This window comes from Ovis aries, chromosome 1 (assembly GCF_016772045.2).
Source record: "Ovis aries strain OAR_USU_Benz2616 breed Rambouillet chromosome 1, ARS-UI_Ramb_v3.0, whole genome shotgun sequence".
NCBI classification, from domain to species: Eukaryota; Metazoa; Chordata; class Mammalia; order Artiodactyla; family Bovidae; genus Ovis; species Ovis aries.
This window is the reverse complement of record NC_056054.1, coordinates 80,160,785-80,177,886: the sequence shown is the minus strand read 5'-3', so window position 1 is coordinate 80,177,886 and position 17,102 is coordinate 80,160,785. Positions and strand designations below refer to the sequence as shown.

At 33.0% G+C, this 17,102-nt stretch overlaps 1 protein-coding gene across 1 annotated transcript in view; it reads left to right on the top strand.

Annotated features, from left to right (window-relative positions):
* Positions 1-17,102, top strand: part of COL11A1 (collagen type XI alpha 1 chain) — a 225,180-nt gene that overhangs the window by 193,259 nt on the left and 14,819 nt on the right. Inside the window, exons 54-58 of the mRNA XM_004002244.6 lie at positions 345-398; positions 8,447-8,500; positions 8,637-8,744; positions 9,223-9,276; positions 16,814-16,867. Of these exons, the coding sequence (XP_004002293.3) occupies positions 345-398; positions 8,447-8,500; positions 8,637-8,744; positions 9,223-9,276; positions 16,814-16,867 (324 nt within the window). The remainder of the gene's footprint in view (positions 1-344; positions 399-8,446; positions 8,501-8,636; positions 8,745-9,222; positions 9,277-16,813; positions 16,868-17,102) is intronic.

Sequence of the window (17,102 nt, the reverse complement as noted above, 5' to 3'; positions counted from 1 at the left end):
GTGATATGAATTGAATTATTAACCACATGATTCTATTAATTAGTATATCAACTGGATATTTTTCAGAATAAATTAGCACTTAAAAAACAGTTTTAAATAGAAGGAATTCAATTCCACTTTTTTCTTCTATTTATATGAAGAAGTTTTCCATATAAATTTACTGGTTGTAATTATAGATATCTGGAGGAAGTTTAAGTATCTGAAATAAGGATGAGATATTCCAGGAAATAGATGTGGAGAAATGAAAAAAACATGTTGGTTTCAGTCCAGATTTTGAACAGTGCTGGAAGCCATAAAATAATACCCATAAAATTGCTAAAAAGATATTTTTTCACATTTTATAGGGTCCTCCTGGCCCATCTGGTGAGGCTGGCCCACCAGGTCCTCCTGGTAAAAGAGTAAGTTTTAAAAATTCTTTATTTGAAATATCTACTAATTATCCATTCTGTGTATAAATTTATATAATATATATAAGCTGTAGGCAACATTATAATGGTACTGAAATATATAAGTCCTAGAGAATAATTTCCTGAATTTGTCAAAATAATTATTAATGTAGAACACACTTTAATTGACAGGTTTAATCTGTCACCGTGAAAAGTAGTTTTACACTTCTCAGTGCTTAAATCTCCTCCTCTGTAAAAATGTCACAGGCTTTTTAAAAGACTCTGCTCTGATACCCTGCACTTCAGCTCATGCTGTTATCTGAAGTCCAGTGCTTCTTGAAAGAATTATAGAAACCTTATTATAGTATCAATAGTATGAGCTCAGAAATCAGCATATTAGATTGCTTTACACTGTCAGACTACTCTGATTTGGAAACAATGGCTATATTTAAAAAAAAAAAAGAACTATAGTGAAATATAAAAATCTTATTCAAAATTTTGGCTACAAGGGAACCTAGGAGATTTGTTTTATTGCCTTTTCCCTATTATTATACTGTTTTTATAATAAAACAATCCTGTAGACCTGCCTCTTGCAGCTCTTCTATCAATATCCAGTGCTCTCCTTCACCTTCTTTAGTCTATTTTTTAACCTATCCATGAACAAAATATGTGGCAAACATTAAAATGTGTTTCATAGTCTCATTTCCTCGTCAGTAATTCAAAAGCACAGAGCAACTGGGGCCACACTTGTTTTCTAATGGTAGCTTTATATTAGGAAGTATTCATACTATACATCTTCCTATACACAGAGTATGAACAGGTTTTAAATCCATCTCTCAGGATCAGAGGAGCCTGGCAGGCTACAGTCTGTGGGACTGCAAAAAGTCAGACACAACTGAAGTGACTTATCATGCACTCAGGATATAAATTTGAGTCAATATTTACAACCAAACACTTCTCTGCCAGAATGAACTTAGTTTGTAGTAAATATTGTCTTTGAATACAGTTTTATCCCACTGACCAAGTGCCTGTTTTAACTTTTCTCCTCCTCTTCCTCCTTTTCTTTCTCATAATTATTATTATTTTATTTGTTTGCTTGTTTTCTTTTTGTTATCAGGCTAAAAGCATAATCTTGATAGAAAAAGAAATATATCTCAAAACAACCATTGGGCTATTATTCTTACATACATTCTCAATCATTCAGTTGTGTTCGACCCTTTGTGACCCTATAGACTGTAGCCTGCCAGAGTCCTCTGTCCATGGATTCTCTAGGCAAGAATATTGGAGTGGGTTGCCATGACCTTCTCCAGGGGATCTTCCTGACCCAGAGATTAAACCCCATCTCTTAAGTCTCCTGCATTAGCAGGCAGGTTCTTACCACTAGCACCACCTGGGAAGACCAGAAATATAACTTAGAATAAATTAATTTCTTTGAGTCTCAGTTTTCTCATTTATAAAGTGGGAAAAATAATATTCAATGCTGGAGTGAAATTAAATTAATAAATGTATATTTAAATCATCACATCTAATATCTGGATTTATCAAGAGTTCAAAGAGTGAATGTTGTTCCTAAGGAGTTAAATACAAGTTTTAAATTACAGCATCATTTATAAATGAAACAAGCATGTTAATTAAAATGTACAGATAAGATAGACATTTTCTTCTAATTTCTGAGTTCTGTAAATTGACATAAAGTTCATTAGCAATGAGTTTATAACTTCATAATTAATTACATTTTAAAAATATTGAATACTGTTATTCTGTTGAGGTGGATACATATTTGTATTATTTATTTATTTGATGTAAATACATATAAAATCATGTAACATAAACTGTAAAGGAATTTCCTATGAGAACTACTGCCAGAAAACAGAGCGTTAAATTCATGATGACTGCATATAACTTCAATAACATGGATTTACTAAGCAACAGGGATTTAGACCTAGTTTGAGAAATATACAAAGGAAGTACTTGGGAACTTTGCTGTATGTCTGTGAAGTCACCTTGTTTATGTACTGAAGGAACACAAACTCCTGAGCCTGAAGGGATACGTGAAGTGAAAGTCATTCAGTCATGTCCAACTCTTTGTGACCGCATGGACTATACAGTCCATGGAATTCTCCAGGCCAGAATACTGGAGTGGGTAGAATTCTGCCTTCGCTAGCTTTTGCATTCAGCCAGCAGGCAGTGTTGTCTCTGATGCAAGAATCAGTTTAAAATTCAGTTCAGTTCAGTTGCTCAGTGGTGTCCAACTCTTTGCGACCCCGTGAACTGCAGCACACCAGGCCTCCCTGTCCATCACCAGCTGCCAGAGTATACCCAAACCGATGTGCATTGAGTCGGTGATGCCATCCAACCATCTCATCCTCTGTCATCCCCTTCTCCTGCCCTCAATCTTTCGCAGCATCAGAGTCTTTTCAAATGAGTCAGCTCTTTGCATCAGGTGGCCAAAGTGTTGAAGTTTCAGCTTCAACATCAGTCCTTCCAATGAGCACCCAGAACTGATGTCCTTTAGGATAGACTGGTTGAATCTCCTTGCAGTTCAAGAGACTCTCAAGAGTCTTCTCCAACACCACAGTTCAAAAGCATCTAAAATCACCCTTGTGGAAACAGCAAAAATAGTCCTCTACAGTAATTATAATATCTGATCTATATACTTATGACTTAATTGAATATGGAATTTCCTTACCATTTATTTCCCTTTAGTTCATCTGGAAAGTATAATTTTAAGTAAGCTTTGTATGTAATTTGTGGAAATTAATATTTCTCTTATCCTTTGTTTCCCTACATTGGACGCAACACAAAAGTAGATCAGTAACAATTTTGCTATAACATCTCATAGCAGAAATAACAATGAATAGAAATGTGTTGAAAACTATTTTACTTCCCTTGAGGGAATGTTACAAATAAATGATAATAAACTTTCCTGATAGAATATTGATTGGAATGTTGTGAGTAGCAGTGATATTAAGAAGCATCATTCTAACAGTTATTGAACAGGTAGGAAAATTAAGTTTCCATTTGTGGTACATGTACCTTCTGTCATGCATTTTAATACTTGAGAATAAACGTATATTTCCTTAAGGCACTAGAAGACTACAGTTTATATCAATAAGCCATTGGATTTTAATGCTCCAGTTATCATTATAGCTGTTTGAAACCAAGAGCTAGTTCAAAACCCTTATACTGAAAAAAAAATCTACAGATGAGTAAACTGATTTGAAAATGCATATACTAAATGGAATTTTAAGTAGTTTATCTCATTTTTGCCAAAGGAAAATTGACAAAAATGAAAGCAATAACTGATATTATTAATTGATAGAAATATAGAGGAAATTTTAACCAGCTCTATATGCTCATATATAACATATATGAGCCTATGCCTTTATGCATGGATGTGGATGGTCAGAAAATAAAATGTTGTAAGGAAACATCCTTTCCATATCTACCTACCCTAAGGAAAAGATCAGATATTAGGTTCTTAGGAAAGCGATCCTATTGCCTAAGTAGATCAGTATACCTTTCTCGTACACCTATTTCATCTCCCTGTGTTTTACAGTCTACTGTATTTGTTAATATTGTCTTCTTTCTTTGAACTTTGTGAATTTCTTAGAGTTTCACTCTTTCTCTTATATTCTCCATGCACAGTACATTTCTAGCATCTAAGAAAGTTTTAATTATTTGCAGCATATATGGAAGATTGGGTAAATTGAAGAATAATATTATAAAAAGTGAATAGTGGAAAGGACTATATCATATATTTTGAAAGTGAAATGAAAGTGTTAGTTGCTCAGTCATTTCTGACTCTGCGATCCCATGGACTGTAGCCAATCAGGCTACTCTGTCAATGGGATTCTCCAAGCAAGAATACTAGAGTGGGTAGCCTTTCCCTTCTCCAGGGGATCTTCCCAACCCAGGGATCAAACCCTGGTCTCCCACATTGCAGGTGGATTCTTTACCAATTGAGCCACCAGGGAAGCCCAAGAATACTGGAGTGGGTAGCCTATCCCTTCTCCAATGGATCTTCCTGACCCAGGAATTGAACTGAGGTTTCCTGCACTGCAGGCGGATTCTTTACCAGCTGAGCTACCAGAGAAGTCCATTTTTCTAACAGCAAGAAAAATCTTGCTTAGCAGTGATTACTGATTTACAAGAACCTATTTTATTGTATCATGTTTTATGAGACATTTTCCAATCAGAACACTCATTACTTCATGATAGTACAGCAACTAATTCACTGCCTTAAGTCCTTGCCTCTATGTTTAATGCAGATATCTAGAAAGAAATGACTAAAACAAGTTTATCCATAGACATTGTTTAGTTTTCTTTTTTTAGGAAAACTGCCTATCCTCTTAGAAAAATTACATTATCCATTTTCACTCTAGTCTTTCTTAAAAATAAACGTGTTTCATCTAATTTATATATATATATATATATATATATATATATATATATATATATATAAAGAATAAGAGAAAAATAGGAAAAATGAGATAAAGAACAGACCAGTCATTTAATGTGGATTTCCACCAGGATAGATGTTAGGCATTCATTCAAAGAGGAAAGAAATCCTTTTGGGATGAAAAAACTTTCTATTAAATCACAATTTTGTGGCTGTGCTATAGTTTACATGTGTTTAAATTTTCTAGGCTTTTTAAACTCAAATTTTCTTTTCCCCCTTGCAGTAAATGCAACATTCTGTTATATTTTAGATTGCTGATGACTTGCTTTTTCTAAAGCCGGATATTTATATATCTTCTGTATTATAAAGTTCATGGGTGTAAATTCAGTCTCGAAGTTAATACCTTTATGTCACTATTGTAAGGTAAAATCTTCACAGAATAAAGAAAAGCCCATTATTTATTGAATCTCTTTTCTATTCCCCGAATTATAGTCATTATGGCTATTTTACCCAATGTCCTTCCCTGATGGCTCAGATGGTAAAGAATCTGCCTGCAATGTGGGAGACCCAGATTCCATCCCTATGTGGGGAAGATCCCCTAGAGAAGGAAATGGCAACCCCCTCCAAGTATTCTTGACTGGAGAATTACATCAGCAAAGGCTACAGTCCTTGGGGTCACAAAGTCAGACAGGACTGAGAGACTAACACTTTCACACTTGAAAAAGTTAATATTTTAGCCGTCATGCCAATATTTTTAATTGATGTATAACTGACTTACAATATTATATTAGTTTCACTATACAACATAGTGATTGGATATTTTATACGCTATAATATAATCATCACAATAAGTTTAGCTACCATCTGCACACCAAAATATGACTCAACTCTTTAACACTAAGAAATATTTGAAGCTTATGCTTCTATGGAGAAGTACTCTTGCATAAATAGTATGAAATTCAAAAGATACACTTAAGTTTCAATGCCTATATTATTGTTAACAAATTACTGCTTGACTTGTAAACAAGAGACTGCTTACAGAATTTATACATTTCTTATTTTGGGGTCAAGGAACAAGGAATGTCTAATAATAGATGAAGCTACAGTGATAATACTGAGAAAATAATTACTGATGATATATTGGTTGCCTCTCTCAGAGATAAATGAGTTCACCGAACTCTGAATTTAATGAAGTGCTTGATACTCATTTTAAATGTGAATTTTAAAGACCAAATGAAAGGCTAGCATTTATTCACCAGTAGAATATTAATAAAGCATCTGGAAAAAATTCATCCTCCCTCGCCTTGAGTCCACCAATTACTATTGTCTCGTCTACTCTTCCCAAACTCCAATCTCAATCTTAGCGGATGATTTTGAACACAATTCATAGCAAAAATCAAGTAAACAAATGAAAAGCAGGAAATTCTAGGGGTAAATGAAATACTACAATTTCCTAGATATCATTAATTTTCTTTTTAAACTTCCTATACTTATGTCTGAACTTGTGTAAAAATTTTCAGCACAATTAAGATTCAGGTTGAATCTTAATGTTTGTTAAGTCATAATAAATATCAATGAATTAGTGGAAATGAAATAAATATTTTATAACCAGTCATAAATTTGTTATGTCTTAGAATGAATTTGTTAGGAATATATACATTGTTTATCCCACCACAGCAAGAGGGCAGAAGCACTCTTACTGATGGGACTGTCAACTAAATGCCCTGCTTGTGTTGATTTGAAAGATTTCTAAGAGATGCCATAAGTGAAAATATCAATGGCCTAAATATAATGAATAAGAACAAAATTTATATACAGTGGGAATTATAGCATATTTCTAGCTTCCAAAATTTTTGTTTTCTTTTATACCTTGACTATTATATTGAAGTTATATAATATAAATGATTCCTTTTTACCTATTTGTTGTGAAGTTTAGAAATGTCAAGTTTTATATTTCACTGATGACCAAGAAAATGTAAGAAGGAAACCTGAATGTCAGATTTCAAGATCTGACCACATAGTACAGGATCATATTATAGAATATCTTTTCAGTTGACTTTCAATTTTCTAGTTAAAATAAGTAATTTAAAAGATGAAGTTCATATTTTGTAGCTGTTATAAACCTGAAAAGTCTGAAATAAATAATCTGTTGAAATGATATTTGCAAATGTATTTTGAAAGTCAGTTTTATTTGCCTCAATTCTTAAGTTGCCAACAGGGTGAAAAATATTGGTAAATACTTTAATTGAATTTATATTGAATAACAATAACCAATCATTTTAGTAATAATAAAAGGAATAACTAATATTTGTAGTGTTTTTATGTCTCAGGTACTGTTATACACCCTTTAAATTTATCAATTCATTGAATTCTCATGATGATGCTGGGAGATAGCTGCTATTATAATACGCATTATGCAGAGAAGTAAACTGAATCACTCACAGTAACTGGCCAAAGATCACAAAGCTAGTTGATGGCAGAGCCAGGATTTGAATCTAGGAAGTCTGAGTCCAGGCTTTAGGTTCTTAAACACCAGATTCCATACCTGTATTTGATACTGCTCTACTGGGAAGTTCATAAAATACTTCTTCTTGTGTTGGATCATTTAAATTTTACAATAATTCTATAACAAGAGAATTATTATTAATAATATTTTAGGCATCACCGACTCTATAGACATGAGTTTGAGTATGCTCCGGGAGTTGGTGATGGACAGGGAAGCCTGGCGTGCTGCAGTCCATGGTGTTGCAAAGAGTCAACCACTTACTGAGCGACTGAACTGAACTGAACTGAACTGAACATTTTAGGATGAAAGAAATCAAGTTCAAAAATACTAATAATTGGTTAAAAGTCACATAGCTAATAAAAAAGAACTGAAGAGAAATAGGTAGACCAATACCTACCTCACAAAGATAGAAAACTAGGTCTGTGTGTGTGTGTGTATGAAGGAACATTATGAAATAATGCATTATGAAATACTAATTAGCATTTCTCCATAGCAATCTATGCAGCTATACAAAAGTTATGCAAATAGTATATCTTGTTAAGCTTTTGGATGACATATGGAATGTGAAGATTTTTTTTCTGTTTTCTCTAATACTAGGTTTGTGAAAGTCATACTATTTTTATGCCACTAAATTATAATGTCAGAGAATAAAAAGTCAGTGTCTGTTGACCAACAAGATTTTAAATGTTGTACTGTTACTATTCCAGTTTGAAAATGATCTTATGAAAATGTGTAACGTATGGATCTTCTGATATTAAGAAAGGACCCAGTCTAAAACACATATAATGATGGAAGTCAAATCTGAAACCCTCAATTAATTTCTAACTATGTGACATAATAAATGATAACTGAGTATTTAACACACTAAGAGTGACTAAGCATTAATATTTCTTTAAAATTTTTATCTTTATTGTTTCCTAACATTATTGTGATGTGATTATCTGTACCAATCTGTGCTTCATTTGTGCTTAATATTCTAAAATTTGTACATCAAAGGGGTTTTGAGTTTTCTCAGTTTCTTAAACTAAATTGCTATAGAAAATCACAATTTATTAGACTCTCACTAATTAAATTGGGGTATTTATAAATAAGATCTCAGTTGTACTCTTTTTATATGCTATATGTATTTTAAGTGCAATTCTGTGTTTATAGGGTCCTCCTGGAGCTGCAGGGGCAGAGGGAAGACAAGGTGAAAAAGGTGCTAAGGTAAAACATACCCTATAGGTATCATGTTTGAAAATCTCATGTCTATATTGGACAACACATGTTTCAGCACTTTTCATAAAATAATAAAATGTCTATCTTCATTAGTAATACATCCACTTATTTTATTTTCTAACAGGGAGAAGCAGGAGCTGAGGGTCCTCCAGGAAAAACTGGCCCAGTTGGTCCTCAAGGACCAGCTGGAAAGCCTGGTCCAGAGGGTCTTCGGGGCATCCCAGGCCCTGTGGTGAGCATCTGTGCTGATAGTTGCCATTTTGAAAATAATGTCTTATTTCTAAGAAAAATGATGGATGAAAATATTTATGTCAGCATTATTATATAAATTATTGTATATGGTAAATAGTATGTAATAATTAAAACCAGAGCCCCTGAGAATATTTAAGTATGTCATTTATTTAATAAGTACATGATGAAATTCTAAATTATAAAGATAGAATAGAAAGCTAAGCCCTAAGATCTTAAAGATGTAAGACTTTTATACACGCAATCGTCTATCTGTGAGTGTGTGTGTATGTGCATGTAGACATACAAACAGCAAGTAAAAAGACTCAAAAATTGCTCACAATATTTGTAGATGTTCTCCATGTGATGGGATCCATAGGTGATGCTTTCTTTCTTTCCTTTTTGCATTACCAAAATTAAAGAAAAATAATATGTCTGCTTCTGTTAATTTAAAAAAATCTGTCATGTTTCTTTTTCCACAGGGAGAACAAGGTCTCCCTGGAGCTGCAGGCCAAGATGGGCCACCTGGGCCTTTGGTGAGTAGCACGTTTTTCTGTTGTTAGAATTCCAGAAATGAAATTGTTTATAAGCTAGAATCCCTAAGATTTTGTCTGGTAAATTGGTTTATAAGTTGTAGAGTATTCAAGGAAGTGTATTACTCAGACCAAAATAAAAAGAGGAAAATAATTCTAACTGATAAGTTACTTGGAAAATATGCCCTTGATCAAAGGTCTTTCCTATCTTATGCCCATTTGATGAAAAAAAAAATCCATTCTGAATAAAATGCCACTAATGGCCCAGCCAGTTCTTTTCCAAATGTGGACGGTTCCCCTAATGCATCAATTACACTTAGTTTCCTGGCACTTAATTTGAAAAATAGTATTGGCACAGGCATACAGTGATTCTTTCACCAAATAAATTGTTCTGTTCATGAGTCATATGGGCTGAAAGATAAAGCATTAACCCTTGATAAAGCATTAACACAGAAGCTTGGTTAATATCATAAACTGTATATGCAAACAACACACTTGAGAAATTCAATAAAGCATTTAGTTAACTTGCATATGTTTCATAGAGGCTATCCTTGCTATAAAATTTAGGCAGAAAGTGAGAATCCAAGACCTGCCTTTAAAATTATTGCCTACTAGGTGACAGATTCTGTTTCATGGTAGAGATATTTGAACTTCATTGTCCAAAAATAGTAATATGTAAAGGGATTAATTAAAACAGGAAGCAAGACATTTAGCGCTATTCAGGTATAATGTGGAGAAGGCAATGGCAACCCACTCCAGTACTCTTGCCTGGAAAATCCCATGGACGGAGGAGCCTGGTAGGCTACAGTCCGTGGGGTCGCTGAGTCGGACACTACTGAGCGACTTTACTTTCCACTTTTCACTTTCATGCATTGGGGAAGGAAATGACAACCCACTCCATTGTTCTTGCCTGGAGAATCCCGGGGGCGGGGAGCCTGGTAGGGGGCCGTCTATGGGGTCGCACAGAGTCGGACACGACTGAAGTGACTTAGTAGGAGTAGTAGCAAGTATAATGTGTCTGCATATGCTCGGTTGCTCACTTGTGCTCAACTCTGCAAGCTCCTGGATTGCAGCCTGCCAAGCTCCTCTGTCCGTGGGATTACCAGGCAAGAATACTGGAGTGGGCTGCCATCTCCTCAGGGTATCCTCCCGACCCAGGGATCAAACCCACATTTCCTGCATTGGCAGGTGGATTCTTTACCCCTGAGCCACCTGGGAAACCCCTTTAAACATATATCAGTTTAAATAGTCAGATTTGTCTATAGAAATTTTACAAAACTGCTTCTCATGAGTATATCAACTACCTCAGATATATATACGTGCTGCGAAAGGCGTCAAAACTAGTATCTGCAATCTTAATCATTCAGGCGAACTTGGCTGTTTTTGTAAAAATATCACAAAAATTTCCTCTAAAATTCCAAGTATAGTGTTATGGAGATTATTTTTTTAACTTGCTTTGAAAAGTTAAAGATCACTTATTTTGATAAATAGATAAGAGTTATCAAGTTTTGAGGGGATTATCAACTCTGCACATGACCCACTGGCTTTGGAACAGGGACTTGACAAAATAAGATCATCAGTTCCTTGTCTGCATCACTATTTAGAGAATACTCTTCTTAGATATGCTAAATTCCTAAGTGCACAGAGTCATAGCCTCGGAAAAAATACTCCACCTTAATACCACCCTAAAATTTGCCAAAGATTTTTTTTGGTTATTTCAGATTTTCCAGTAAGTATTCTGACCTCTTTCCAGATGTAATAAAAAGCATCAAGCTGGAGATTTCCTTCAACTAATATTAAAAATAAAACCATCAGACATACCACCTGATTCTAGCTTGCAAAAGTTTATAATTCTGAATGTTAGCTAAATAACTCACACCCTTTTCCACAGTAAAATGGAAAGCAATAAAACTGAGCAACATGGGTGCCATTCCTTTTTCTGGCTGCTTTTTTGTTTTGTTTTGTTTTATCAGTGAGTATTTAGAATGCGAATCTGTTGTAGCTTTTTCATACATTCAAACAGTTTGTGCTAATTTTGATGAAAATGCTACTTGGTCTTCAGGAGATGAGGATGAGTAGAAAAATCATCTTCAGGATGCATTTTATAACAATTTAATGAACTTTTCAGTTTAACTAAGAAATACATGTTCTAGTAGGCAATTTTGGATTTGAATGAGAAGTAGCATATCATGATTAGAGGTTAAGGTCATCAACTCTCAACCTGAATGAATTTTAAGAAAGTTATTCTATTTTTTTAAGCTTTAGGTTGCTCATCTGTAAAATGAGAATTTAAGTAGCATCTATCTTATAGGATATTATGAGGTTAAAATGAGTTAAATGGGGGATATTAATACATTTTTATCCATGGGGTTCTTACGTTGATTAAACAAACTATTCCTAAAAAAAAAAAAAAAAAAAAAAACTGAAGCAACTTAGACCATTTGCTATATAAGTAATAATTTAACAACTGTGTATTAATATTTGGATTGGAAATTCTTTGGGCTATAGTGAAACAAACATTTCGTTTCTCCCTCACTGTATGTGGGCTTCCCGGGTGGCTCAGATGATGAAGAATGTGCCTGCAGTGCAGGAGACCTGGGTTCGATCCCTGTGTTGGGAACATCCCCTGATGAAGGGAATGGCAACCCACTCCAGTATTCTTGCTTGGAAAATTCCATGGACAGAGAAGCCTGGTGGTTACAGTCCATGGGGTTGCAAAGAGTCAGACTCAACAGTAACTAACACCTCACTATATGTAGTTCTTTCATAGGCCTAATTTTTCTTTAATATCCCAATCTCTAACACAGTTATTATTATAATATATTTATAAATAAAGCTCTGATATAAGAAAGAACAAACATTTTAAAATTCATAAAATGATAGCTGGTATCTCACCATTCTATATGATCAGCTCTACTAGAGTTTATATATGGTACAATGTTTGCTTATTACTTCAAAATTAGATATTTCTCATGGCAAAATTTAAGCTTCTACATATGCATGATTTTTATATACAGTTAAATATCCAGAACCATCATATGGAACTGAAAGTAGATAAACAGTATGTGTGAAAGCTAAAAGAAAGCTAAAGACAATGATGAGATTGTATAAAGAAATTTATTTGAGAGTTTTTGAAGTTGAACTTTTTTATTGTGTTGTTTTTGTTTTGTTTTTCAGAAAATAGACAAAATCAAATGGTAATAAAATTGAGTGCTTTAGAGAACAGTAATAATTGCTATATTCTCCTCTCGGCTGCATAGTCAAACATGATTTAATACTTTTATATTAATTTTTATTTTACTTTTTTAGGGCATAATTAGTATCTGTTTTAGTTTTAAATATTTATTTTGTTTCATAATCTTTTATTTTAAGAACTATTTGTTCCAATGTACATGAAAATTTGTTTAGTATTTTTACAAGTTTACCTTATCATACATTAATTCTTTTTCATGCTGATAAGTAAAATATCTGATAACATTATTTTTTAAGCCATAATTGCTGAATAAATGGTAGGATGGGTTACTGAATTATATTTTAAATTTTTAAATGCTACTTTTAACTTATCTGTAAACAGGTTTGAGATGTGTAGTATTCCATAATGATAAACAGGTTTAAATCACAAAACATTTGCTTTTCACCAAATTAAATGTTATTTTACAATACTATTTTCTAAATAAAGAGTAGGATATGAATTTTCTTTAAATTTTAATGCACTAGAATTTTGAGATGCATAGTAAAGCAAATATTGTGTACAGCATGATACAGCAAGGGAAAATATTTGATTGTATATTCTAGACACCTAAGAATGTATCATCCCTGTTTTCCTTTTCACTTTATTACTTATGAATTATGTATTTCATAGGGTTTTTCAATTTACAAAATTCTAAAGAGGAAATAGAAAATATCTGTACCTGAAATAACATTTTTATATGCAGAGTTGATATTTTTGATATATTCCAGGTTCAGAGGATTTTTATAACTGCTATCACATCATAACTTGCCAATGTCTATTTCCAGCTGATGAAAACAAGAAACTGACTTTGCTTGGCAAATGCCTCCTTAGATATAGTTTGCAATTTTATGATATTATTGGCTTAAAAGAATTAACATTCATTTCCTATAACTTTCATGAAAAATATTAATAGAAATGATTTGAAAGCATTACAAACACAAATAACTTCTAGTATGTTTCCCATTACCCTGAGCATTTAGAATCTGTAGTGTTTCTTTTATTTTGGCCCTTATAGCTTTTACTATTAGATTGTCATGAGAAAGCTGATTGATAACCATCTAGAGCATATTAGAAACAAACAACAATAATTCATATTTCCATATATTTCACTATATGTAGTGCTTTCATAGTCCTGTTTTTTCTTTCTCTATCACAATTCTCTAACAGTTATTAGAATACATTTATAAATAAAGCTCTAAGATAAGAAAGAACGGACTCAGGAATACTCGACTAATGAGTGGTAGACCTGAGATGCTGAATGAAGCCGTGATTGGAATATCAGTGTTCATGCAGTGACATCCCTGTTAGTTTTCCCACTTACAGCAAAATTTCTGTGTTTACTGTCTACCAGAGAAAGCTTAACTGTAAAATAAGAAGAAAGAAAGAAAAACATCTGGCCTATTCAAATAGCTTTTGTATTTCAATCTAAAGAATATATTTACTTTTTACTGACATATGTCAATTTTAAACAATATTTTTAAATGGGTTCAGGCTACTGGTTCAGGTGTATGGTTCTTTCATGAAATTACATATTTCTTATAACTACTTTTTCGTGCATTTATATGTCACTTTGTGCTAACATATAGAATGTTTAGCATCTATCCTGATGGTCACATGACCTCAAGAAATTATTTGATTATTTTCATTATTCATTTAAATTATTCCTTTAAATTGTGCTATTAGGCAACATTAATTTCCTAACCAATAATTTACCAGGCCTTTCTGATGAGATCAGAAAATAGTTGATGCAAATATCCTTAATTAATCTTAAACTTATTGAATTACTACAACTAAATAAGTAATGGTTTTATTTTAACATAAATGACATTCTTTATGCTATGCTGATTTTCGTATTGATTTAACAGATTTGGAACCTAATGCCACAGAATCATTTTTCTCCAACTTTAATGAATAATAAACCTATGAAACAGATTGCTGGTCTCTAACTCCAGAATTTCAGATTCAGTTAGTCTAGACAAGCCTCTCAATTTGGTTCTCTAATACGTTCACAAAGGGCTTCTCCAATGGCTCAGTGGTAAATAATCTGTCTGCAATGCAGGAGATGCAGGTTCAATCCCTGGGGTTGGGAAGACACCCTGGAAGAGGGCATGGCAACCCACTTTGGTATTCCTACCTGGAGAATCCCATGGACAAAGAAGCCTTAGGCCATAGTTCCTGGCATCACAGAATCCGATACTCCTGAGCATGCACGCACACAAAATACCTTCATAAGTGGTGATAATGCTGCTGGTCTGAGGATCACACTTTGAGATCATCCACTCTGATACAGTATTAGCAAATGAGATGAAAGTCCAGTGTTAGAATCTAGCCTTAGAATATTCCTGAAAGTGAATTTGACAATTATTTTAACAAAGTAGCATGATTATTTATTAGTTACACAGAAGAGAATCTAAACTGAATTGATAACAAATATACATCTAAGGATTAATAACTTTTTCTTTATAGGAAGATTTTTAGGCACATTTACATTTAAAATTGCATGAAATTTCTATAAAGATAATTTTATCTATTGTCAATAGAATGATATAGGGAAATTGTTCACTTTTATACCCATACTAACAGAATTTCAGGTTCATTCATTAGTGCAGTGTGTTAGTTGCTGAGTCATGTCCAATTCTTTGTGACCCCATGGACTTTAATCAGAGGGTCCACTGCCCATGGAATTCTTCAGGCCAGAATAGCTTGTCATTCCATTCTCCAGGTGATCTTACCAACTCAAGGATCGAACATGCATCTCCTGTGTCTCCTGCCCTGGGAAGTGGGTTCTTTACCACTGCACCACCAAAACAAATTTAAATATTTCTGATAACAGTGTAAAACACTGTCGTTACACAGGACTAATTTATACTAATATTTTTCTTATCTTTCTCTGCTATTCAAGATTTCAGTTTGAGGAGAAGACTTGAGAAACTTAAGAATGGAAAGCGCTTATCTATGCAATTTCACAGTAGCCCCTTGAGACAGGAATTATAAGCCTTGGTTTACAGATGAGAGAACTGAAGTTCTCTTTGGTTAGCTAAACTACTGATAAGAGCATCTGGCTTCTATCCCAAGTCTATCAGATTCTCAACCCATAGTTTTTATATTACATCACGTTTTTTAGATCCATGGCCCTTAATACATTAAATTCATAAAGATGATGGACTAAGACTTACTGTGCTCTTTCACACTGAAAATTCAAGTTGTCTAGAGAGAGAAAAAATACTTATGGTAGCCTTGCCAAAGACACTACAGTAAAGACTAATCAAAGTTAAAACAATTTGATTTTTAAGTGCTATGTTAAAATTTACTGAAATTATAATTCAAATAGTTCAATTCAGTCTATATAATTCAAACTCATAGAGAAAAATTTATATTTTGCCTTTGTTTCTTGATGCGGTATTTGTTGTAAGCAGTAGTGACTCAAGTGTTGTAGTATTATCCTGGCCTTTTTTTGATCTATCACCTACTTGTAAACCATCTGCTTGCATAGTTCAACTTGCTGTAATTTCAGAACAAGAACCTTAGTTTGTGTTGAAGTACACTAGTTTTTGTATCTAAACATTTGTTTAAAAGACATTATGACTATTTTTGTGAGTAGAGGCCAGGACTAAGATTTAGTTGCTAAAATAATTCCATAATTTTCATTACAATATAATTTAACTTGAATGGATAAATGGCTTACCCTTGGATTATAAAAAAGATTAAAATAATTAAAATAATTAAAATATAGGTATAATATGGATAAAGTGAATTTCTTTTTACATTTAGAGATTATTTAGATTAGAAATTCAATTTAGGAATTATAGCTAAAAATATTTTCTTGGGAGTTTGCTTAGCAAAATGGCTAACAATGGTCAGTTGACTGTCAAATATTTTATTAAGGGCTTTTCCTTTAAATTTTACTGGCAATATTATAACCTTTGAATTTGAGTTTAGTACTAAAATACTTGATTAAATGAATGTAAAATTTGGAAATTTCTTTTCTAAAATTAATTAAAAATGCTTCCTTACTTTTAAATCATGTCCTATTTTTAACTTCATATTTATTTAAACAAACTTACTAATACTATGTTTTATTATTATGGTTACATATTAAACCATGGAGTTTAGTGCACAAAATAATTTATAATCCTAAAAAGTAAATGCTTGTTATTATTAGCTATCTTGAACCTGCTCATTATTAGTTATCTTGAACCTTATCATATTATTAAAACCAGCTTTTCCTGTTTTTGTTTTCCTCGGATAATAATATGATTCTCTCATTTGCACATACTCTATGTATGTTTGTTATTTCTCATTATTTAGGGACCTCCTGGCTTACCTGGTCTCAAAGGTGACCCTGGCTCCAAAGGTGAAAAGGTGAGAATAAAATAATGTATTATTACACTGTTGATATCCTAACTGCAGAGACTACAATTATGCACATTAAAATCACTCAAAAGCAAATTTCAAGGAATTCCTTTGTCATTCTAACCAAGGAAAATGCTGCCAATCCTTAGCTTCCAAGAGGAATTCAGAAAAGAGAAAATAATGATGAAAAATGTACCAGAACTCAATGTTATATTAGTCAGTGTTCCTTTGTAGGAACCATATG